The sequence below is a fragment of the Vigna umbellata genome, chromosome 1 (assembly GCF_029865625.1).
Source record: "Vigna umbellata cultivar VRB3 chromosome 1, Vumbellata_1.0, whole genome shotgun sequence".
Classification (NCBI taxonomy): Eukaryota; Viridiplantae; Streptophyta; class Magnoliopsida; order Fabales; family Fabaceae; genus Vigna; species Vigna umbellata.
The window spans coordinates 88,047,871-88,071,824 of NC_142165.1; the positions used below are offsets into that span (position 1 = coordinate 88,047,871).

General features: G+C 30.0%; 2 protein-coding genes across 3 annotated transcripts; both read right to left on the reverse strand.

The window, feature by feature from the left end:
- Window positions 1–1,483: 1,483 nt before the first annotated feature.
- LOC124827388 (disease resistance response protein 206-like) lies at window positions 1,484–2,318 on the reverse strand. The gene has a single exon (XM_047300435.2). It carries the CDS (start codon window positions 2,245–2,247, stop codon window positions 1,699–1,701), a length of 549 nt encoding a protein of 182 aa, XP_047156391.1. The 5' UTR covers window positions 2,248–2,318; the 3' UTR covers window positions 1,484–1,698.
- A 10,588-nt stretch (window positions 2,319–12,906) lies between these two features.
- On the reverse strand, window positions 12,907–18,497 carry LOC124827395 (G-box-binding factor 1). 2 transcript variants are annotated; one of them, XM_088104625.1, is made up of 12 exons: window positions 18,150–18,497; window positions 16,040–16,219; window positions 15,899–15,946; window positions 15,706–15,795; window positions 15,534–15,623; window positions 15,203–15,369; window positions 15,041–15,098; window positions 14,784–14,832; window positions 14,500–14,702; window positions 13,712–13,789; window positions 13,403–13,528; window positions 12,907–13,296 (listed from the first exon to the last, which is right to left on the reverse strand). In XM_088104625.1, exons 2-12 carry the CDS (start codon window positions 16,094–16,096, stop codon window positions 13,246–13,248), a joined length of 1,017 nt encoding a protein of 338 aa, XP_087960751.1. In that variant the 5' UTR covers window positions 16,097–16,219; window positions 18,150–18,497; the 3' UTR covers window positions 12,907–13,245. The 2 variants fall into 2 exon arrangements, with proteins under 2 accessions (XP_087960751.1, XP_047156399.1); XM_047300443.2 differs by having other exon boundaries at window positions 16,040–16,166; window positions 18,150–18,496.
- Between the last annotated feature and the right edge of the window lie 5,457 nt (window positions 18,498–23,954).

A 23,954-nucleotide genomic window follows, 5' to 3' on the forward strand; every position in this document is an offset into this window, starting at 1 on the left:
AAAATGGTTAACACTAAATGAATCGATGAAAGAGAATAAATCGAAACAATTCTAGAAGGAAGCAACATTCTGAATCCGAATCAGAATCAAAATCCAAAGAAGGAAAGATGCATAATCTACCTACCCAGCGATGTGCATTTGCAATTCGTCAACGAAGATCAATCAGTGATGCACATTGGTGGAATAACAGAAGATTCGAGAAAATGCTAAATTTTTGAAAAGCAAAATGAAGAAGATGAAGAAGGTTAGGTGACGCTTTAAAGTTAAAACTCGCAGAGCAATGCCGCGAGCCTTGCTTTTGCTTCCACTTCTCAATAATGCACGTTTATAATAATATAGTGAATGGTTTGACTCAAAGGCAACGAACAAAAATGAATTCCTGAGTTTTGGGGTGTGTTTGTTTTTTATTTTTGTTTTTGTTTTGCCTTTTTTTTTCTTCCCTTCCTTTTGCCTTTTTCTTATTTCAATTCCACTGCAAAATCGGATGTCGATGTTTACATTTAAGAATTCAACGAATATTTAGATCCGTTTAAAGATTATTGAAGGGAAAAAAAAGAATAGAGAGGTGCAGAAAACAGTACGTGGTGGTAGAGGGAGTAACTCCCATTTTATAAATGGTAAACACTGTTTATACGCTTGTTTCGACCCATTATCTTATTAAGATAATATTTATATGTTTTCTTCTAAAAAATGAAATGTACACTTTCTTAAATGATTGATCTACGTTATATTTATATTAATCAAATGAGATTAAATTAGAACAAAGAAGACTGATATTTTTTGGGTTTTTACAATTTCTATTAGGAAATATACATAAAAGTCATAGATTTTAAGATCCTGTAATAGTTTTCTGCATTGAATTAAGAATGTATAAAAATTATATAAACTTACAAAATTACACTTGAAGGAGAATTGAATTTGTGTACACTAATAAAAGATTTCATGTTCAGCGTAAAATCACCTATGAAGATTAATTTTCGGAACAAGAGATATTTTTTTGAGAAAGAATTTAAGGTGAGTGTATTAGTAAAGAGTCACATGGCAACACATATTCACTAAATAGTATTAGCGTACATCACCATGCAGATATTTTTTTTACAACTTAAAGTAATCGATATGGGTTCGTACAACAAAAATAACTTTTTAATTCATTATAGTTTACTCAAGTGTTTATCGGTTAACACTATATATATAAGTTATTTATATAGTAGAAATGAAAATAAAATTGTTTAAATGTGAGTTGAATGTTGTTTTCATTTTGAAGAATTTATTGAAGATAGTTTGCTGATATATTACAAATTATCTTCACGAATTCTCGCAACATCCACATAAATATTTATGTCATAAAACAAATTCTAAACATTTATGTCATTAACTTCATCAAATTTTTCTCCGGCCAACATGCTTCTGAGCTCAGGATTCTCCATTATACAAGATTTGAGAGTGAAGAAATGGATGATGATATTGACTTTTGAGGAGGATAAACACGCTGAAAGGATTTTCATATATAGTACGCATTGTCTCGAACTGAGAACCAATAACGTTATTACAACAAGCAAACCACATAGTATCAGAATAAGCTGTAGACACAAACAGCCATATTTATTTAATATAATAATAACAGTAAGTAGAGGAGGCTGTTGACAGAAACAGCCACATTTATTTACCGTAATGTAACTTTGTGTGTGTGTATATGTGTCACCAACACTCATAAAACTTGATTTCAACACGAAGGCGGAAATAAACCTCACCTTCAAAAGCATCCGTCATAATGGTGGCGATTCCTCTATGCATGAAGAAATCTCCAGTTCCACCGGTGACTGAGATGTCTCTGGTCTTCTTCAAGGTGGGGTCAGCTCCAGCGAGGGTGATGGTTCCCTCATGATGTGTGCTATTGAGAACAAAGGTGAATCCGAGGCACGCAGAGAAAGTGTTCCTGGAGTCGTAAATGTAGAAGCCCTGTGCCCGACCAACAGGTTCGGACTGAAGGTTGTTGTCCAAGGTGACGGGGTCATCGAAAACTACTAGATTTCCGAAGTGGAAGATGTTTGCCAGTTTGGTTAGGTTGGCACCTTGTGGAGCTGCTACTATTGCGGAGGTTGCATTCAGAGCGTTCCTTCCGTTGTAGATGATGTCGTGGAAGAAGAGGACCAGGTGTTTGCAGGGTACATAGTTCCTCTCCACTGGGAAGGATGAGCATAAAGCAAAGAAGGTGAAGAAAAGAAAGAAGGTAGCTTTGGCACCCATGAGTTTTGAGGGTAAAATGCGGGAGATGAACTCAAGAGGACTGTGACTAATACTCTGGTTTTGAGTATTTCACTTGTATTCTATGGTCCTTTTTATAGGGACTCATGGATGCAGTTTCTTCAAAACAGTCTCTGTATAACTCCAGAAATTTTCATAATGAATGCATAATATCTTTCTATTCTTTAAATTAAGTGTTTAGTGTCTTTCAGAAGCATTCTTAAAAATATTTTAAATAAAAAATATATATTTTTACATATATAAATTTTTACATTTATTTAATATTATTTTTTCCTATTTTTTTTTAAATATAAAAATTCAATCATTTCGAGTGTGAGACTAGACATTAATGTATAGTTCGATAACGGTCTGATAGCATGTGAAATAATATGTTTAATAAACAACAAATATCGCTAATATAGATAATTATATATAGTGAACAATATGTCTAACAAATAATAAATATCGTTAGGATAAGTTATAGTCCTAACTCTAATACCATATTAAGAAGTTGACTTTAAACATAACTCAACTTCACAAAATCAACTTATAAAATAAAATTTACTATCTATTTATATATTATAAATTAACCTTATTCTTAATCGACGTGGAATTTAAAGTGTATGAATCTATTATTCTTCTTTTACTTTAAATAACTTATAGTGAAATATAAGTATAATAATTTATCGGATAGATCAAATAGTATTTATGTAGCATTTGATTTGTAAAAAATAATTTAATCTATTATTTATGAGATATTAGTTTAAATTCAACTTTCTACCGGCAAAATAAAATTAAAAAAGTTATATTTTAATTTAATTATTTTCCATTTATACTAGTGACGACTTTTGATCATGTTAAATTAACAAAACATACACTAATCGTACCTTATGGTCCTTGTGCTTTTGAGATTTCTCTCTTTTCCATCCAATAAACTTTTGTCAACTATTGTACCTTTTTTAAACTTTTTGTTGAGTTAAAGGGTGGTTAAAGTAGGTTTTCAACATTTGGACAAAGATGCGTCTTAAATGCCGTATTTTCTTGAGTAAGAAGCAAGTGATCAATCTAATTTAAGTTTAATCCCAAAATCATATTGTTACATACTCTATTTCTTTTATTCTATTTCTTTTATATATTATTGGATAAAAACAAGTGGTATGAATAATGTCTATTCTTAATTTGATTCGAAAAAATGAATTTACTTATTATCCGTTTGCTACTTATTTAAAAAATATTTGCGATTAAACTCCACGGATGATATATTTGCCGTCACAAATATTTAAAAAACATATTTTATAAATTATTAAAATAAAATTTAAATAAAATCATAAAAAATATATAAAACATAATATAAATTAAATTAAATATAAATATAAATTAAAATTTAATTTTATAAAATATAAATTAATTTTAATTTTAATTAAATTTAACTTAATAAAATATAATTAAATTTTATTTTTATTTTTTTAGGAAAACGAATATCTACATGTACATATAGTATAATACCAGTTTCCGACTCGTTTATAAAAAAATATTAAAATACCCGCTAACTGCATTCGCGAATAATAAATATTCATTAATACCAACTATTTGTCGTAAATTTTATCCGCAGATATACGTGGATGCGGATATTTTTGTTATCCTTATCTCTTATTTTTAGGAGACTAATCTTTAAATTAAGAAAATTTGAAACACTTTCTTTTCTAAGCAATGCTTACTTAAATGACTACAAATTACTTGAGCTGAGCCAGGCAAAACTAACAACTATTAGTTGCACTCATCCATTAATGCTGCAAAGTTCATTTCTGTATTTATTAATCTTTAAATGCACACACAATAATATTATAAAGGCAGACAATCTTACTTTTTATATGTTTTCAAAATGTAATTGCACTTTATAGACTTGTCATAGTTTCAATCTCACAAAATGACAGAAAAAGAGTAAAAACTTTATCAGTGTATTCAGTGTAAATGATCTTTTATCGTCCCAAGATTTACTGAGCAACAGTATTGTTCTTTGTTTCGTTCCACAATTTCATGTGATCTATCAATATTTCCTAACCTGCAAACTACCTTTCTAGCACAGCCAGATCTTTAGTTGAGTAGAAGAAAAAAACATCAGCCTTTGTATTCCTAAAAATTATATTCTTTCTGTATTTACCTTCAAATATGAGTATCTTAAACACATACACCAACAATTTCTAAGTACAACACATAAGTAGCTTAGAAAAAAAGTATTTAAATATGACAATATCAATGTTTTTTTTACCAACATATGAATATTGAATATTGTAAGTAAGTTTCAATCATCGTTGTTTTCGTTATTCAATATAATTTACATACAATTATAACTATTTGAAGCTTTTGACCCTTAATTACAAATATTCTAGAGACGCGTCTTAAGGATTATTTGAATGCCCGATCCAATAAAAAATGTGGAAATAAAAGAAGATGGAATAACGATTCAAATATGGTTGCAACAACAGCCAAGAAAACATATTTGCATGAGTGTAAAATTAAAAAAAAAATACAATTGAATAATTGCATTGCCACTAATTATTCTCTAATATTGTTGTGGACACTCTAATGTGTATTTTCTTTAAACCATTGTAATCCCTTGTCTTCCTCCATTATTAATCCCTGTTGTTGCCATGTTTCTTCAGGACAACTCTCGAGTGGGACCCACACATTGCTTTAAGAGATAGAGAAAAATAGCAACATGGCGCTAGGAACTTAGCCATATTTGTTTCATGCTCACTCTTTATTATAGGCTTTTTTTTATTGAATAGTTAAAATTGAAATGGACCCTATTAATCAGTGTCTCTCATTTTCAAATTAGAATGAAAAGAAACTTAGAAAAAGTGTTATTTTCTATTATTATTACCACTACTCTTATAGCACAACGGTTTAAGGAGGTTAATTGTTTTTTTCTTTATCAAAGTTTCTCTATAAAAAGAAATATAGTTCCATAAATATTTGAAGATGTAACATGTTGACATCTCATCATGCTTACTAAAAATTCCAATCCTTACTATAGAATATAAACAGAATATTTATATATAACTGTTACTATATAAATATATTCTTTCCATTATCAAGATAATTCTCTATTAACCGTTATGTAACAAATGCTTTCGCAAAAAAACAACTCTTTTTATTACACTCAGGCATTAGTGATGTTTATTAAACTCTTATTTTGTTTGCACTCTTTAATTTTTAAGTTTCCTTTCTTTAATCATATATATTATTTAGTTCTATTAAAAAAAATTCCATCATTCATTTCAAATCTTTTTATTTCTCACTATTTTTTCTCTTAATCCAAACAATCTCACTCTCATCTCTTTTTCCCCTTAAATCCACTTTTCCAAATCCAACTTAAAAAACAAACACACCCTAAATCATCTTAGTCACAAAGAAGAAGAAAACCATCATGTTATAATTAGCCTTAAACTCACGTACACTAAAGTCTTCATTTTATTTTAGTCTTGTCAACATCAGTTCTTTTAGTCATTAAATATTAGGAATCGAGATAGTAAAATACCCATAAATTTAACCAAACAAAACAATTTATTGAAAAAGAGTTTAATATAGAATTTCAGTTTCCGTTTATTTATATAAAAAAATAATTATTGATTCATTACTCTTTCCTCTAGTCAAAAATCAAATCCAAAGCTTTTTCTTGACATGTGTAGTGTTAAGATCAAGAAGAACTAAATAAAAAAAAAAACAAAAAAAAAAATATCTACGTGATTGAGCCGAGTAAGGACTATGGGCATAAAAGTGAAACACCACTTTTACTTAAAATTTCAGAACATATTGATGAAGTACAATCTTATATATTATGAAACTTTAAGCTCACACGTAAGTAAATTGAAATGCCTCAAAGAAGTCACCGACTTAAATGGTTGACATACTCGACCATATTTCTCAAATTATGGCATTGGTGGACAATAAAGAGTGACATATAGGTATGGATGATAAATGAATGGTTGAATTGATAAATGACATTATCATAGTCTAATGATGATGGAGCATTACGTAGTTGGAATTGAGAAGAAGATGGAGATATTTTAGTCGATAATATTATTAATATTTTTGTTATGAATGTTATTATAATTTTATTGATATAGTAATAATAATATAGTTGAAAATTTGGGTTCAAACGTCTCCTCATATGTGGTATGATTGTAAATGGCTAATTTAGCTTATATTGTTTTTAGTGGAATTGATTACGTTAATATACAATGGCAGGTATCTTCCTAACTAAGATTCAGTGATCGATATATAGGTGTCTTTCCATTTGACACAAAATAAATTCTAATTGTAGATAACTACAAAAATGAGAAATCACAAGGACTATACACAACCACGATCATTTCCATTTTTATATAACTAGTGCAACCATTAATGTTATCGGATTAACTTGCTAAACTAAGATATGCATTGTGACATTATTAGCCAATCATGTTTTTCTTAGTAGATGCATCTGTGTTACAAATAATTTGATTTTTTTCTTTGGTACATTGACAGGGTAAATGATTTTTTTTCTTCATATTGTACTTTAATTGTAAATCACAATGTTCTCACATGCTGAGATAATGTTTATAAAATTATGTGTTTTTTTAATTAGGATAATGATAATTTGACAACATTTTAATAACATCTACGTGTTATCATGTGATTGGTTCAAAATTATTCCACAATCAATAATAATAATCATAAACATCAATATAGACCAATCACATAATGACATGTAGATAGTATTAAAATGTTGTCAAAAAAATATTGTGAAAGTATCATTATCTTTTTAATTAATCTTATAATATAAAAGTCTTTAATTCATTATCGTTTACGGGGTCTTGAGGTCACGATCTCAATCTCAAGGTCTTGATCTTGTAAGTGAAAGTACCTTAACAAATAATTTCACTTTCCAGTTGTTAAAAATATTAGTATACTTTAAAAAAATTAGTCCTATTGATACTTTTATGTATTGTTAATTTTATAAATGTGTTTATTAGCGAACTTTTTGAACGTTATTACATTTATTTTATTTTAACAAGATTTTTTATTACTTAATATTATTTATTCTCTTTTATCTATTACTAACAAAAAAGGATTTTTAATATGTTATTTTAGATTTTGATGTTTGTTGAAGGTCTAATATTGTAACGGAGGTTGGTAAATTGATGTATGTGATTTTTAAACCTACGTCAACTTACATATGTTATATTTATACATTTATGTTTGTTAATGTATGTTGTAGAAATAACAAACATCAAGTGAGGTTTTTTTTAAAAAAATAGTCAATATAATACAAGAATACATCAATAAAATTTTTAGAATTTTATAAATAATGTGGGTATTTAAAATAAAAGTATACAATATAAAAAAAGTGAGTAAAAAGTTGCTAAGAAAATAAAATTATCCCTTAAATGATTGATTTTTGAAAATTCCAGAAACTCAATCTCCTTTTAATATTGGTCCGTGCATTCATCATGCCATTTTCAATAACTTTTAGTTTTGAAGTATTTCAATCCGAGGTCTGTAACAAAAGTTATGACCATTTGAAGTTTTTCATCACCAAATCTTTAGAATTCTGAATTTGTGATAAATAACAGAAAATGTGAAATGAAACACCAACCTTAATGTAAAATACAATAACAGAAAATGAAAGTTTGAGCCAAAACGAGCATCACTACAATAATATGAAGTGAAATGATTGAAGAACTTGCTTCTGCAAGTTTATGTTGTTGTTGCAATTTTCGCAAACAAGAGAAAAGTGAGAGCACTTTGAAATTTTAAAAGTCAAATTAAGATTGGATCCCTCACAACAGACGTTAATTACTAACTTGACTTCGACCCTAAGGCCAACAAAGGTTAAATGAAGTTAGACCTGAGGTAGTCCGACATTATTTAACGCTTATTGGACTTGGGATGAACGTCAAATTGTTAATTGTTGTCTGTTGTGAAGGATCTTATGTCAATTTGGATGAAATATTTAAAAAATGTTGCGACATATTCTTAACGTTGAATTTTGGGTCAACGTGGTGCAATTGATATCATAAGTTTTTTTTTTTGCATTAGTGTATGAATACAACTTATTCATATAAAAAAACACAATAAACAGAACAACTCTTATAAAAGTATTTTCAATTTTATAATAAATTATCTTTTAAAACATTAGTGTTCATAATAAGGCTTAAAGAAGATTGAAGAATAACCAAGGATTATCATTCAAGTAAAATTCATTTTAGTGCAATTTACAGGCTAAGTTAGTTCGGTCCATTTTCCCTAGCAAGCAAGACTACGCCATCTAAGGAAAGAAGTCAAGTCGTCCAACAATTCCAATTCGCCCAACGATTTGTGTGTTACGAAAATCATTAAATAGAATACGTCATAGAATTAAATATCTTTTGGGAATTTGGGACTAGCCTATAGGAGAGACGACAAAAGCACAGGTTGGACACACTCATCATCTATCCCTTTTTTTAATGATGAGAATGTCTAGGAGTAACTAACTCCCTTATATATTAGGATTGGACCAAATGTATCTTCACTCTTTTTTATTTGTGATATTTAACATACTTCTTTTTCATTTCTGTGGTGTTATGTTTTTGTTTTTAATTGCATAGTTATTGATTTGTTTGTTGGTATTTAATATTGGGTAATAAATTTAGAATCTTTATCAATTAATCAATTTAAACATATAAATTTAATGTGAATTTTTAATAAAATTATCTAAAGGATTAGAGTTTTTATTTAGTAAGGTTTAAACTTGTTTCTAAAAAATTACGGCTTATCAACGATAGAGTTAGTATACTTATCGATATCTTAAATTACCTAATAATGTTTTTATCCCTCCATCTCTTCTCTAAACTGAATATATAAATGAAACAAAAATGAAAAAGTACCAAGTTCTTTTTCTTTTCTTTTAATCCAAAACAAGTGGACAGTATCTGATTTGTGGTTTAGTCTACATATGTTTGTGTCTTCTGTGGGAAGCACAAAAACTATCCATTAACAAGATACGATGTAAGAGCTTGTGCTTGGAGCTATGTATTGGACACGTCGTTATAATAATGTGTTATAAAGGCGTCTAACTGTTTTTTTCAATAATTTGATTCTATTAGGTATTGTTAATTTTATTATTCCTTTTCTTAATAATTATGTATGATAATTTATTTTACTGAATTAATTTTATTTAATATTTAAATTTTAATAATATGTGTCGAATTTTAGTAATCATTATTATATATGATCCAAATTTATTTTATTTTAATTATTTCTTATTGTACTTCATTTTTTAAAATTATTTTAATGCTATATTTCTTAGTGTTATTTTATATTATTTTTATGTAAAATATATAAAAATAGATTTATGTAATGTATAACATTTTTATTTAATTTATAAAGTTATATTTGACTTATATTATATATATCATCCATATCTTTTCTTTATCTATCTTTAGTTTGTTACTATTTCTTATTTGTATTTTGGGTTTAGTTCATATTTTTTCTATTATAAATAGATGATCCTATGTGTATATTTAATAAAAGGGAGACTAATCTCATACATAATTTTTTGCTATATTCAATATAGTATATAGAGTTCGGTTCTTTTGAGGAAATTTTTTTTTGTTGCCTTTGCCACTACACCTATCGTTGTCAGCGGCTCCATTGACTATTGTCATCATCAATCGCTGGCATTATCAGAGTTCCGGTTTCGACCAATGATCACACGGTTTTGATCGTCTTGTCTAGGTGACCACCGTGCCGCCAATGACGCCTTCATCGGAGTTCCTATGCACTTTCAACGCCTTTTGAAGCTATGGATCTACTTCATTTTTCATCGTGCGTGTGACATGTCTCGTCTCCTCTTAGACAGTGATTTAGAGTGTCGAGATTGCTCTTTTTCCTCTTTCAGGTTTGTTGTACATAGTCACACGTCCCATCTCCTCTCAGGTAGTTATTTAGAGAATTGAAATTGCTCTTTTTCCTTTTTTTAGGTGGCTTGATTGGAGAATCTTTGATTTTTAAGGTTTCTCTATCATGTTCATCCATGGCTTCTTTCGCTATTGACTCTTCTGATCTCCCTTCTGTCACTTTTGCGTTTGACACGTTCATATATGTTTTTTCTCCCTTGACAAAGATGATTTTTGTTAGTTTATTTATAGTTGTGGTGACTCTTCAACAATGACCTCTTTATCCATTGAATGTTAACAATCCATTCCATAATGACGATTTGTAAGAAGATATTTATATGGAGCAACCTTCCAGATTTGCTGCTCAAGAGGAGTCCTCTGGGTTGATTTTTCGTCTTTTATGTCATCTTTGCAAATCATTAACAATTTGGTGTCACTCGAGTGCAAAAGTAGATATTTTTACTAAGTCTATTGATTATATTAGAAGCAAGCTTGGTACATACGATTTATATGCACAAACTTGCTACTAATATAATCAATAAACTTAATGAAAATATTTGTTTTTGCACTCGAGTAACACCAAATTCTTAATGACTTATGAAGATGACATAGAAGACGAAATATCAACCCAAAAGACTCCCCTGAGCAACAAATCTGGGAGGTTGCTCCATGTAAATCTCTTTTTGCAAATCGTCGTTCAGAAATGCATTATTGACTTCCAATGGATAAAGAGGTCATTGTTGAAGAGTCACCACAACTATAAATAAACTAATAAAATTCATCTTTGCCATGGGAAAAAACATATATGGATGGGTTAAACGCAATTGTGACAAAAGGAAAGTTAGAAGAAACCCCAATGAAAGAAGTCATGGATGAACATGAGACAAAAACCTTAAAAATTCAAGATTCTTCAATCAAGGCACCTGAAAAAGGAAAAAAAAGCAACATCGATGCTCTGAATAGCTGCTTGAGAGGAGACAGGACGTGTGATCACGCACGACGAATCTGAGAGAGGAAAAAAAGTAACATCGACGCTCTAAATCGTTGCCTAAGAGGATACTAGACGTGTCAACTTGAGTGAGAGTGTTAGATATATTATCTTTTGCCTTGTTTTTATCTTTTATGTTCAGTTTGTTTGTTTTTATTTTTTATTTGTATTTTGGGTTTGGTCTATATCTCCTTACATGAATGAATATTCCTTACATGAATGAATATTCAACACAAGAAATATTAATTTCATAAATAGTTTCACTTTACTCAACAATTTAAATTACTATATTTAAAATATTATCTTACAATAATATTAATTCAATTTTTTTTATAATATAATGCATATTCTCTCTCTCTCTCTATATGATTTAATTCATAGATATGATACTTTTTTATTAAATTGTAATAAAATATTTACATGATACGATAAATTATACATTGATAAGCTGTAATAAAATATTTACAATACATTTGAATTTAAATAAGCACTCATTAATTTTTTAAATCAAATCAATTATTATACAAAAAATATCACATCAATCTTATATTTTTTATGTAATAAAAAACATTTTTAATAATAAAAATAAATTCCACTTTAAGAAAAAGAATTGTGCTTTGCACAGGTAAAAATACTAATATACTCAACTAAGATGCTATAAAGGTTAGGTAAATATGTTACGTATAACTATTTTATGGTTAGTAATCTTATTAGAATAGTAAACAATAATAATTAGAGATAGAACAATATAAAAAATATTGTATTTTGATTATACTAAACTTTTATCTCAGTTTTAATGTTTTAAAATTATGTTTTATCTAATAATGCTTTACAATTTGATAAGTTGAATACTTTAGCAGAGAAAAATCTTAAAGAACAAATTAATTTCTCTCGCTACATTTCCATTATATTTAAAGTATTGTTAAGTTTGACATAGATGTTTAATCTCTACGGTTAGGGATTGTGGAGTTTTAGAAATAAAAAATATACAATAACAAATTCTCAAAAGAATGACTTGATAAAAATTTTCAATAAGATTATTTTAGAAAGAATAAGACGTGTTATTCAATACTGAAATTTTTAAAGGTGTTTTGGACCGAAGTTATTATCATCATTATTGACCTTATTAGCATATGTCCTTAATTACTCTAAATATGAAGACCCTCGAGGAATTGAGTTAGGTCCTTCCTTTAATAAAATGAATTTGAGAATATTTGATTATATTGTCTATGCTCACATTTTATTAAGAAGTATATTATCAATAATAATGTTGACTTCAATGAAGCTGAAATGGCTTATAAAACAAAAGTTATAAAAGATTAGTAGTGAAGCTGAGAAAGAAGCATTATGGCGGAGATTGATAAACAGACCATTTAACTTTTTATGGTCAGCTAATGTAGACTATTTGGCATGAGTTAAATACTGAAATACACAAATCCATAAAGATTCTAACAGACATTGTTGTTGAGCTTAATCTTGAGTTAGCATATGGATCAAAACAATATTCCTACATGAAAATCTTGAGGAAACCAAATGAAACAACCACAAGGACTTGAGTTAGAAGGTAAGAAGAATTATGTTTGACAAAGATGCCTTCTTAACTAAAATACGAAAATCAAAATCCCTCAGGAAGCAAAATTTCGGCGAGAAGGGATGTAGTTTTGGCAGGTAATAATAACGTGCGTTAGGGTTATAACATTCTTCAATCAGCTTAACACAAGAACATGAATAGTATCGAACAAAAAATGAGTCTAAAGTGAAGTAATGAAGATTTCAAAAGTTGAAGCAAGACTCTCAACACCAGTTGCAAAACTATGTTCTGAACAGAAGAGCTCAAGTAGCCTACATTTGTCTATTCTACGGTACTGGTTGGTAAATATTACAAACAAATGACATGTAAAATCATAGGGGCAATTACAATTGAGGGTTAATGATATAAATTAGTATAACAAGGAAAAACATTATATCCTATTCTCAATTAAGAGACCGGGCCATTCATAAGAAAATTCCAGCTGCAGATTCGTCTTAATTAAGAAACTATCAAATTTTGTCGTTACCATCAAACACTACACCGAGGAACGTGTCGATGGTTCATCCAAGGTCAGCAACTGCTTCTGGCCCACACATCCGTTCCAACTCTTCCTGTTTAAAGCAATTATGTTCAAAAGATAAATTTGATGTCGTGAGTTCAGACATGTCAAATCTATAAATTGCAAAAGGTAAAGGACTCGAGAAGGAAGAATGGTACCTTGATTGAATTATTTTCAGATGTAAGCTTCTCGCATTCTTCAGAAAGTCTCTGAAGCTCTTCTCTGAGTTTTCGATTCTCACTTCCCAGTGTCTCCACCCTCTTTTGTAAGTCTTCGCACTCAGCCTGGTTAGTACAAAAAAATGCATAACACGTTGTTATTCTCTGTTAAATTGTAAAATGGTAGTATGAAAGAACCTGCATAGTCAAATAATATAGCTTCTAGCCTCAAAATATGAAGCAATTGAAAATACTTCTAATCTTCCCCAGTAACAAAGGTGCATGAAATAGATATTAGACGAAAGTTACCTGCTTGCGTAACCTTGACCTCCTAGCTGACTCTCTGTTCGACTGTTTCCTCTTCTGTCTTTTCAGCTCACGTTCATCCTACCAAAATCAAGCATAGATATTAAAAATATGTTACTATTATACTCTTACTTTAGTTTTTCTTTTCTGTTTGAGGATATACTCTTACAGTAGTTATACTAATAAAAGCAATAGTTAATTACACTTTTTTATCACTGTAGTGTTGGGGTTGGGGTTCTACTTTGGTCCTCCTAATTTTTTTGCACAGATTTGATTGATCCCTATACTATTTTACAATTTTGGGCCATCTACCAACTTGATGTCTAATATTTCATAGAGATGTTGACATAACAACGCAGGAGTGCCACCACATCAGCATGAAAGTGCTAACATGGTAGCCCAGGAGAGTACAACTTCAACACAAACATTGGATATTGAATAATTAGATGAACCAGAATTGCACTATATTAATAGGTGGCCAAATTTACACATGATAAAAAATGACCAAAATCAAATTTTGGCAACAGTAGAAGGACTCAAAAGTGTTGTTAAGCCTAAAACCAACTAATCAAGTTCAAACAAAAGATAATCTAGGCAACACAATCTATTAACTTTAAGGACTTTTTTCCTTCCTTCAAAATCCTCATAGTATTGAGTGACCATACCTAGGAACATGATGTACAGTATCAACAAAAAATTGCTTTTCAAATAATTATTATACGTAAAGGAATGTTTATTTGTTCACCACTAAAAGCAAAACATGATTAGCAAAACAACTGTACGACTCATACTTGTATCCATTGTTCACCAAGGGCAACAACTCCTGGGGCACCCGATTGATTATGTCTCATTTTTGCAGCTTCTGCACCACCAGATGAGGGGTTCCATAAGTCCATTCCAATATTAAGATTAGTAGCTGGCATTGAGACAACAGGCTTTCCAGGCACAGAAGATTGAGAAATGGCACCCGCAGAATTGTTCTGGGCATTGGCTCCTGAAAAGTTAATGGAAACGATAACTCATCTCAGCAATTGAGAAGGAAAAAAAGATAATCATGAATGGAGGTGATGAATACCATCGACAAGCATCAAGTCAAAGCTTCCCTTCTTGTTTGTAGCTGATTCCTGTGGAGAAACATCAGAAAAAAGAAGCCAAAAACAGTTTAGAGAAAAATCAGGGTGTTAACTACACCATTCAGACTTTTGCTGTGAACATCAAAATAACAAAGCCAAGTGATTGCAAAAGAAAAACAGGGCTTGTTTATATTTCAGCACAGTTATTATTTACAAAAACAAGTGAAAGCACATTTACTAATGGTAATCTGTTATTTACCTGTTGGTTAGTATTCTCATCACTGGCATTTGATGAACCCTCCGAACCACTTTCACCACTGTTTCATATTTTTTTAATAGAAATTCATTTTAAAAATGTATATTGAAGAGAAAGAAGTAGAAAAGATCTCAATTAATTAGTTCATTCAGTTGTTTGCCAAACCTTTGCGACATGCCATCATTGCCTGAACCTGAGCCTGCCTTTCCACTCTCTCCTGCTTTGGAACCTGTATTTGCAGAAGTTCCTTTCAATTTTTTCGACGAGTCTCGATCCTTTCCATCAGCTCCCTTCCCTTCAATCTCCGTACTTTGCTGGATAACACTCGGAGTCTAGCAATATGATTAAAACCAACAAAAAAAAGATAGATTATGAATCAAAATGCCCATCTATAGTAAAGTAGTGAAAATAGTTGCCTACAAACAGATAAAAATTCATTCTTTTCTGATCAGGCATAGAGGCATTCCAGGGATTAGAGTGTGAAAAAGTGGTTTACCACTGCCATGCTTGGATGAGGATAGATACTCCCAGGAGGATATAAAGCTGGATATGGAACTGGAGTCCCATATGGCGGCATCAAGGGATGCTGGAAAAATAACAAAATTGTAAATGAGATTCTCTTCCATAAAGTATAATTGAATATATCCCAAATGATTTACTAGATTTACCTGGCTTCCCCATAAAAAGGGATGGGGAGTTGGTGAAGCAACAGTTGAGGCAAAAAAGGGGGGTGGAGTGGCTCCAGGAGAATAATAGGCCTAGTGAAAAGCAAATGCATTAGATATCAACGTAATTTATCTGCTGAAGTGCTTCAGCATGCATAAGTAAAGGCTGATGAACCTATTTAACATATATTCCAACCTGCATGGAGCTTGACCAATCAGGATATGAAGGCACTGTTGGTGTCTCCTGCTAGTGTAAACAGAGAAGATAAGGATAAGGAGACACAAGAGGAAGAAGAGGCAAAATAAAAAGAGAGCAGGAAGAGAGTTGGGGAAAGACCTGAACTGATGAAGATGACTTTGAAGGTTTAGTTGTGCTCTCTTCCCCAGCCCCCATATAGAATAGTTTGGAATCAGTTCCTCTCAGCCACAAAAATAAAAAAGGACCTATGATCAAATGCTGATATCTGTGGAGGTCATAAGATCAAGTTGAATAGATTCCTATGTCAGAAAACACACACTGAATACAACAAATATAAATTAGATGGCAAAACCACTGACACTAAATAGCAGAAACTATCAAATCTACTGCAAAATTATAGTGTAAATGAGTTTAAAATATTATTTCGTGTGCTTCATTCACCAAAGAAATATTTAATTACACATTTCCTTTACAAATGGAATTTACATCGTCATTACGGGGTAACCAGACTCCCACTTTTCAATTAATGAAGTTTGGCTCTACCAATTCACCAATTCTCTCCTGTAGTCAAACCCCAACCAGCCATTTATAACTTGGATAAACTAATGCTCTTGTAACCATTAACTATCAGAAAATTAGTACAATGAATAAATACTAAAAAACAAACCTTGAATGAAGCATAAAGCAGTAGAGACACAAGGATAACATAATTATGTCATGCAAAAATTGATGTGTGTTTGTATATTCATAAGTGCAATTTCAGTTATGTGAATTTAGAATCCTGGTAATCAATCTCAGACAATGATGCAGCCAACTTTGAAAATTCTATAGCAGGATGTGTGATGACCTTTATTTTTAATGTTATAATACAAACTATAAATGGTATGTGTCACACATATCAAGTCCCACTGTCAGTTTACACTCAAAACCACCACCAATCTACAAGCAATAACAACATAGTAATGAAAGATAACAGTTAAATTTAGAAAAAGAACATAACAAATTACATAAAAACTGTTACAATATGAACTGATATATATAAAGGAAGAAAAACTAACGCGGCACATGAAAAAAAAAAAAAACCAATTCTAAAGCGCAACACTATTCAAGGGGTCAAAATGGGAATTTGAAGGCTATATATCATGGAAGCCCCTCTATAGCACACAAAAAGTCACTGTTTTGGCCACTAGTGCAGCTTCAATCGCCGATACTTGAATCTCAGATCAGTTCAAGGCCTCTCCACTTCTATGCTATTGCATGCTATTGAGTATTATGTCAGGTTTACCAAAGTGACGATTGTGTTTTAGGTCATTTAGTGTATCAATTGCGTTTTAGGTCATTTAAAGAGGTTCATTCAAATCAAATATATGCAATTGCAATTCTTGAGTACTTTGTCAGATGCCACAGATTAAAAAGGGAATTTTATTATACTATATTTTCCATCTATCTGCTTTGACAATGCCCTTAGTTTTCTGGACCAATCTATTACTTTCAAACAAGAGATGAAATGGAAGCAATACAGCTCAACACAAAAAAACATGAAATATCCTTCTCAACTATACAATTTATTTATTTTGCAAGTCCTTTTTTTATCTTCACTAAACCTAATCAAACAAAGGTAAAATTTCCCTTTCTGCCCTCCCTCTAATTCATGAGATGGTGCTATATTTTTACACTACATGATAATTCCCTCTCTTTTCTAGATCCGCAAACCAAACCAAAACTTAACCCCATATATCAAATTAAATCTTTCTGAAATCAGAGATTTGGTTGAAAATCTAAGCAAGCATAAGCATTAGCACCAAGCAACTCCTTTCAGGAATCGTGTTGCTGTTTAAGAGAATGCCACAGACACGGACACACCAAAAATTACTTTCCTTAGCTAGCAATAACATCAAACAAAAACAATTCAGGTTCGTCAGGATATTTAAAGAACTAAGGAAAAAACAAAATAAAGAAACAAAGTATGAGAATCAAGAAACAAGCAGGAAAAGACGTAACAGAAAATTGGAATTCTATGAAAGGTCACACGGCAAAGCAACCCGAAATAACAATAACAAAAAAGAAAATAAAGAAAGAGAGCATTGTGTAATGGAAAAACCAAACCCGGTAAAAAGGCAAAGACTGTGGGACACATAAACAGAAGAATACTAGTTAAGAAAAGCAGAAAGTTTGAGCACGGATCTTGGAGCAATTGGTATTGATAATAAATTAGAGAAAGGGCTAGAGAGAAGAGAAAGAACCTGACCTATTTTCATGGCGTTGAGAGGAGCGATGAGGTGGAAGTCCAGGTGGGATGGGACAAAGTGGATTTGAAATTTGAAGTCAATAATTTCACACTAGGCTTTTGGTTTGATGTAGTTACAGTTGTATTATGGGAAAACCGAAACCGAGGTGTTGCAAACGTTTGTTAGTGTTGTGTTGTGTCTGAGAAGGTGTTTGTTGTGGCGTGCGTCTGAGAAGGTAGAAGGGTAACAACAGTAAATGTTTGTTATTTTCAACAACTCCTGTGGCTGTTGTTGCGTTGGAAACTCGAGAGAGAAAAGGAGGAAGGTGTGGAGTGGGCACGTGGGTTCTACCAGCGGACACTAATTGGAATGTGAAAACATAAATTGAAAATTGAAAATTGAAATTTAGATTGAAACTGAAACCAACCAGAGAGGAGGAGTGAGTTGGATTGGGTTTAGGGCTTCTGGCGTGACACGTGCGGAGAATAGGGTTACAGCTGTGGGGTGTCCGCGTCTCACTGGATTAGGTTTGAGACATTGCAACTTTCGCGATGACTCATCTGACAACTAAGTGCTTTTGTGGATAACTTTTTTTAATATTTTTTATTCCATACGACTTATTATTACTATATCAATTTCTTTTTTCCATTTTAATTCTTCCTCTCTCCGTCCTTTCCATTCCTTCTTTTCTACCTAATTTCAAAACGCACATATCCGTAACAGTGCTCTTCGTAGTCTATTATTTAATTTTAAATTCAATTAAAAAATAACCACAAATCTTTAACACTGCTGTTAAACGTCAGAGTGTATCGTTTCGAATTTTAAATTCAATTAAAAAAAACAACCTTCTTCCACGGATTGGCCCATCTCTAATCCTATGCTCGAGACGGGGACTCAATGGTAATTTACTCTTTTCTTATCTGTTGGGATTATAGTAGATTTAAACGGTTCTCCGAGTACCGATATTTGATAATATCTTTTTAATATTTATCACATTTACTGGTAAATAATAAATTAATTACTTGCTATTCTCAAAATATTTTTTATTATAACTTATTCCATGGAATTCAATGCAACGTTTTTGGTAACCCTAGTTTTTTATTTAAGATTACGTTAACAAGAAATAGACCGAACTACCACATAAATGTTATAAAAAATTGTCAAAAAAATTATTAAAAAAACATTTTTCTTAAATATAATTGGTTTTCATAGAGATGAATCATGCCATTAATAATATGTTTGTTTCTTGTTGATAAAAAAACTTTCAAAGTTCCCTACCCTTACATATTATTAATCTTAGTAGGTTACATATAATCAAACTTTGTACTTATATTATTTTTTTCTCTAACTATCTACTTAGGGTTACAAGAAAAATATAATAATTTTCAAAAGTATAGCGATGAAATTTCATTCATACTTACTTGTGATTTCGTAATTTAATATTTTTTAAACAAAAAATATTTTTAACAATTGATAATAGTAGTTATAAAAATATTAGTCTTTTGTTGAATATGTCAAGCGAATAAGTTTTATCCTTTTATTATGTCTGCATCCTCTCTTGTGTATGTAAACCCTAGGACTTTTCCTATGTTCCATAATTGGAGAGCTTCTATTGAATTATTTCTAATCAGAATAGCCTATTACAACTATTTATGTCAATAACAGAGACAGGGTTATCAGGGGAATGAATAGCTAAACCTTTATATTCTTATTTAATTTTTAATATTAGATTTTTAATTGGTTTTTAATTAGATTTGTTATAATTAAATTTATTAAACATGAAATATAAAAACATGTTAAAAATAATTGTTTAATTGTATATTTATTCTTTAAATAGTTTGAGATGGATTAGTGTAATTACAGTTAAATTGAGCCCATAAAAATGTGAAAATAAATTATTAAAGTTTAATGATCCATTAAAGATCAATCCAAAAACAAAAAATAATTAAAACCATAAAAATCCAAGCAAAGCATGACATGAAGAGGCAAAATAAAACATAAAAGAATTAAAAAATTTGACTAAGCTAGGAAAAAAATGAACGAAAACAAAAATTGGACGTTGATGATTTTTTCTATAATGGCTTCAATAATTAATAAATGTTTATGCTAAAAGGCATTTGGTGAAAAATATATCTTTAAATATTTTATTTGATATTTTTAAATAATTACCTTATTTAAATATATTAGTAAATATCAAAAGATAATATTTGTCAAAAAATTTTAAATATTCTTAAATTTTCACAACAATCAAATATATCTTGAAGATATTGGATTATTTAGAATATAATGAGAGAATATTACATTATCAGAAAAAAAAACTATAACAAGAGGAAAAACCCAAAACAAAACTCAATCCAATTTATATATGAAGAGGCATAGGGAAACACGGTAAGGAAGATTAGGAACCTTTTGGAGAACCTAATTTCGTCATCTCTCACCTTTCATGCTCTATACATTTTTTTTCTATTTATGTATTTAATGGAGTTCTAAGTTTTTGGGATTGATTATTATAAGTTATTAATTAATTTCGATGTTAAAATGTAATAAATGGTTTATTCTTTTGATTATTGTTGTGGTTTATTTTAATACATGTTTTTTTGCAGATTAATCAAGTAAAAGTAATGATTTTTACATTGTAACAAAGTTAACACGATATTAAATTTACATAACATATCAATCATATAAATCTAATGGTTTTTAGTTTTAATTGAAAATCTGCTTTAATTAAATTTAGAAACTTTCATGTGATTCAGTTTTTGTGAATAATTGATAATGTACTTTGATTAAATGTAAAAACTTTAAGGGTTAAATATGTTTTTGGTCCCTTAACTTTCAGCGAAAATTGGAATTAGTCCCTCTTCAAAACTTTGGACTAATTTAGTCCCCAAATTTTAGAAATGTGTGAATTTAGTCCTTTTAATCAAATTATGTTAATTTTATTTGATGTTTCAAACGCATTTCTTAGTGAACATTGAAGCAAAAATGTGTCAAATGGTGTAAACAACTCAAATGCTATCAAGAAACGCACTTGAAACATCAAATAAACCTAACAAAATTTAGTTAAAAGGACTAAATTCACACATTTCGAAAGTTTGGGGACTAAATTAGGCCAAAGTTTTGAAGAGAGACTAATTCCAATTTTCGCTGAAAGTTAAGGGACCAAAAACATATTTAACCCAAACTTTAATAAGAATTAATCCAAAATATACTTTGGTTAATTAGCTTTTTATTTTATATAAGAGATAAAAGAATAAATATGATTAGACATAATAATATTTAATTTAGAATGTACTTTAGTTAAATTTATTATAACTAATCTACAAAGTTTTGACTTTTAATTGAGAATGTATTTTGGTTAATAGTGATAACAACAACAAATTAATTGAAAATATACATTGATTAATTTGAAATATATAAGACGATAATTAATTAAACAATAATTTTTAAATAATAAATGATGAATCCTATTTTGAATGGGTAATAAAATCAACAATTTTTTTTAATCTTTTTTTAATTTTATTTTTTATTTTCATTTACTTTTGTTAATTAATTTTTAACTTATTTTATTTATCTTTTTCTTCTTATTAATTTTATTTTATTTTATTAATCTTTTTGTATAATTTTTATAATAACTAATCGATTAGAAATAAATTTCGTATTCTAGAAGACGAGTTAGAGTTGTCTTTATCTTTGTATTTAGTTAATATTGACTTTTTTTTCTTTGTGAGGTTCACTTGAGAAGGATAACACATTAATATCTGATAATTATCTTTTCCTCCCACGACTTGTTTCATCAACCATTAGATTCCACCACTAGAGCATGGTCTCCAGTTTGATTGGCGTCTTCTTTATGAGTTTCATCTTATCGTGTATAACATCTTCTTCTTGGATCTAATTTGCATTACTCTTGCGAGAGCTTCCAATTTTTCTATATTCTTCCAAGTCTTCGATATTGTCGTGTTCTACCCTTGTCAACTCTGGTTTCGTTTGCACCTTTTGATAAGATGGATCCTCTTCTTCCATTTTGTTTTCATTCTTGTGGCTTAGATTTATCTCCCTTATGCTGCACTAAGAGTTATCTCTCACGATATTCAGGCTCTTGAACAATTTCATATAAGGTTAAAATTAAAATGGACTTTTATGATTAGGCCCATTTAATCATTCTGCTAAGTCATGAGCTTAAGTTGTGTCCACTCCTGAGCCCAATTTTTATATAGTCGTTGTGAGTCATTGACAAAAGATTCAATCCTTGACCCACACTGACCATTGTTCAACCTATTTTCCCACTGTTGCATGCTCTACATAAGTGCTTCTCCTTACACCTCCAAAGCTTTCTTCTTGCCTCCAATTTCAAAAAATACCCTCAATAAATGCGAACAATACAACATTTGTTTGCTCACCTGAAACACAAAACATAATGGTAATGAATAATATTCTTAAATGTTTTGAATTAGCTTCTAGAGTAAAAGCCAATTTTTGTAAGACTAAGCTAGGAAGTATTAGTATGCAAAATAAAAGGATTGAAAAATTTTCTATAATGTTGAATTGTAAGATTGTGAATATACCTTTTTTTATACCTGAGCATAAAGGTAGGGGAAAATCATAGAAAGAAAGTTGTTGGAATGATATGATAATAAATATAAGAAAGAGGTTGTCTAAATGGAAAGGAAGACACTTAACCTTTATTTCTACCATTCCCTTGTATTACTTATCTATCTCCAAAATGCATGTTTGTATGTGGAAAATTATTAGGAAATTACATAGGAAGTTCCAATGGGATAGGGTCACGAAGGTAGGAAGATTGCATGGGTTAGATGGGAGGGTATATGAAGAACTAAGGAAGAACGTGGGTTGGGAGTAAAGGACTTGGAATAGAGATTAGGTAAGAAAGAACTTAGGGTCCCTCTTAATTGGGGCGAGCTTGCCTATAGTTTTGTAGGTGTTGCCCAACATTCTCCATACTAGATCTTCTTTCTAGAAGGATATTTCCTGAACTGGGGTGTTACAGCTCAATCATACTTATACATGATTAGTCAGCTAATCTATGTTAATGCTTTTTAAAGCTCGAGTGCTAACTTGTGACATTTATCAATCGACATAAAGATGGTGTTGATAAGTTCGGCACCACATACTAATTGCTCAGGCTAGCAAATTCACACTATACATAATGTTTTGGAAATTGAAGAATGACAAAGTCATGTATAACAATGTGTTTTATTAAATTTGGTGCTCATACAATAACATTGTGCCTACATAAGAAGAACAAAAATCTATAAAAATAATTAATGCAAAAATAAGGGTGGCTCTTTTTTAAATCATTCAAGAGTCATAAGAGTATGATGGTCATAAGAGTACGATGTTATTATATAAACATAATCATTATGTTAATCAAGTCATTTAAATATTTAGAATTAATTAAAAATAATAATTACATATATCCATCAAAGAAGTCATAAAAAATATTTTCACATTTATTAAAATATTCATTTTTATAAATAAATTGTTCTCATTGGGATTTGAGTGTAGTCCTAACAATAGGTGGTAGGATATGAGTGGACTAAGGAATCTTATGTCTATTCCTTGAGGGTGGAAGCAAATGAGAGATTCAAATACAAAAGACTCTCTAACAATTAAATCAGTAAGAAAGTTTGAATATTTATGAGTAAAAGAAAATAAGTATGAATGTGAGTGTGTATTTCTTGAAAAATACTAGATATATTTATAGAATTTTTTTGGGCCTTAAGTCCATGTTATAAATCTGGTACTGTGGTATCAAATAATATTACTATAATAAGTTATCTCAAACGAATAATAATTAAAATAAT

What these genes read in the sequence shown, in the direction of transcription:
- LOC124827388 (XM_047300435.2), bottom strand. Translation starts at nt 2,247, where the DNA reads ATGGGTGCCAAAGCTACCTTCTTTCTTTTCTTCACCTTCTTTGCTTTA.
- LOC124827395 (XM_088104625.1), bottom strand. Translation starts at nt 16,096, where the DNA reads ATGGGGGCTGGGGAAGAGAGCACAACTAAACCTTCAAAGTCATCTTCA. An exon ending in AATGATGGCATGTCGCAAAG is followed by an intron (nt 15,099 to 15,202) that starts GTTTGGCAAACA and finishes AATATGAAACAG; the next exon opens with TGGTGAAAGTGGTTCGGAGG. An exon ending in TGACTTGATGCTTGTCGATG is followed by an intron (nt 14,703 to 14,783) that starts GTATTCATCACC and finishes TTAACTTTTCAG; the next exon opens with GAGCCAATGCCCAGAACAAT.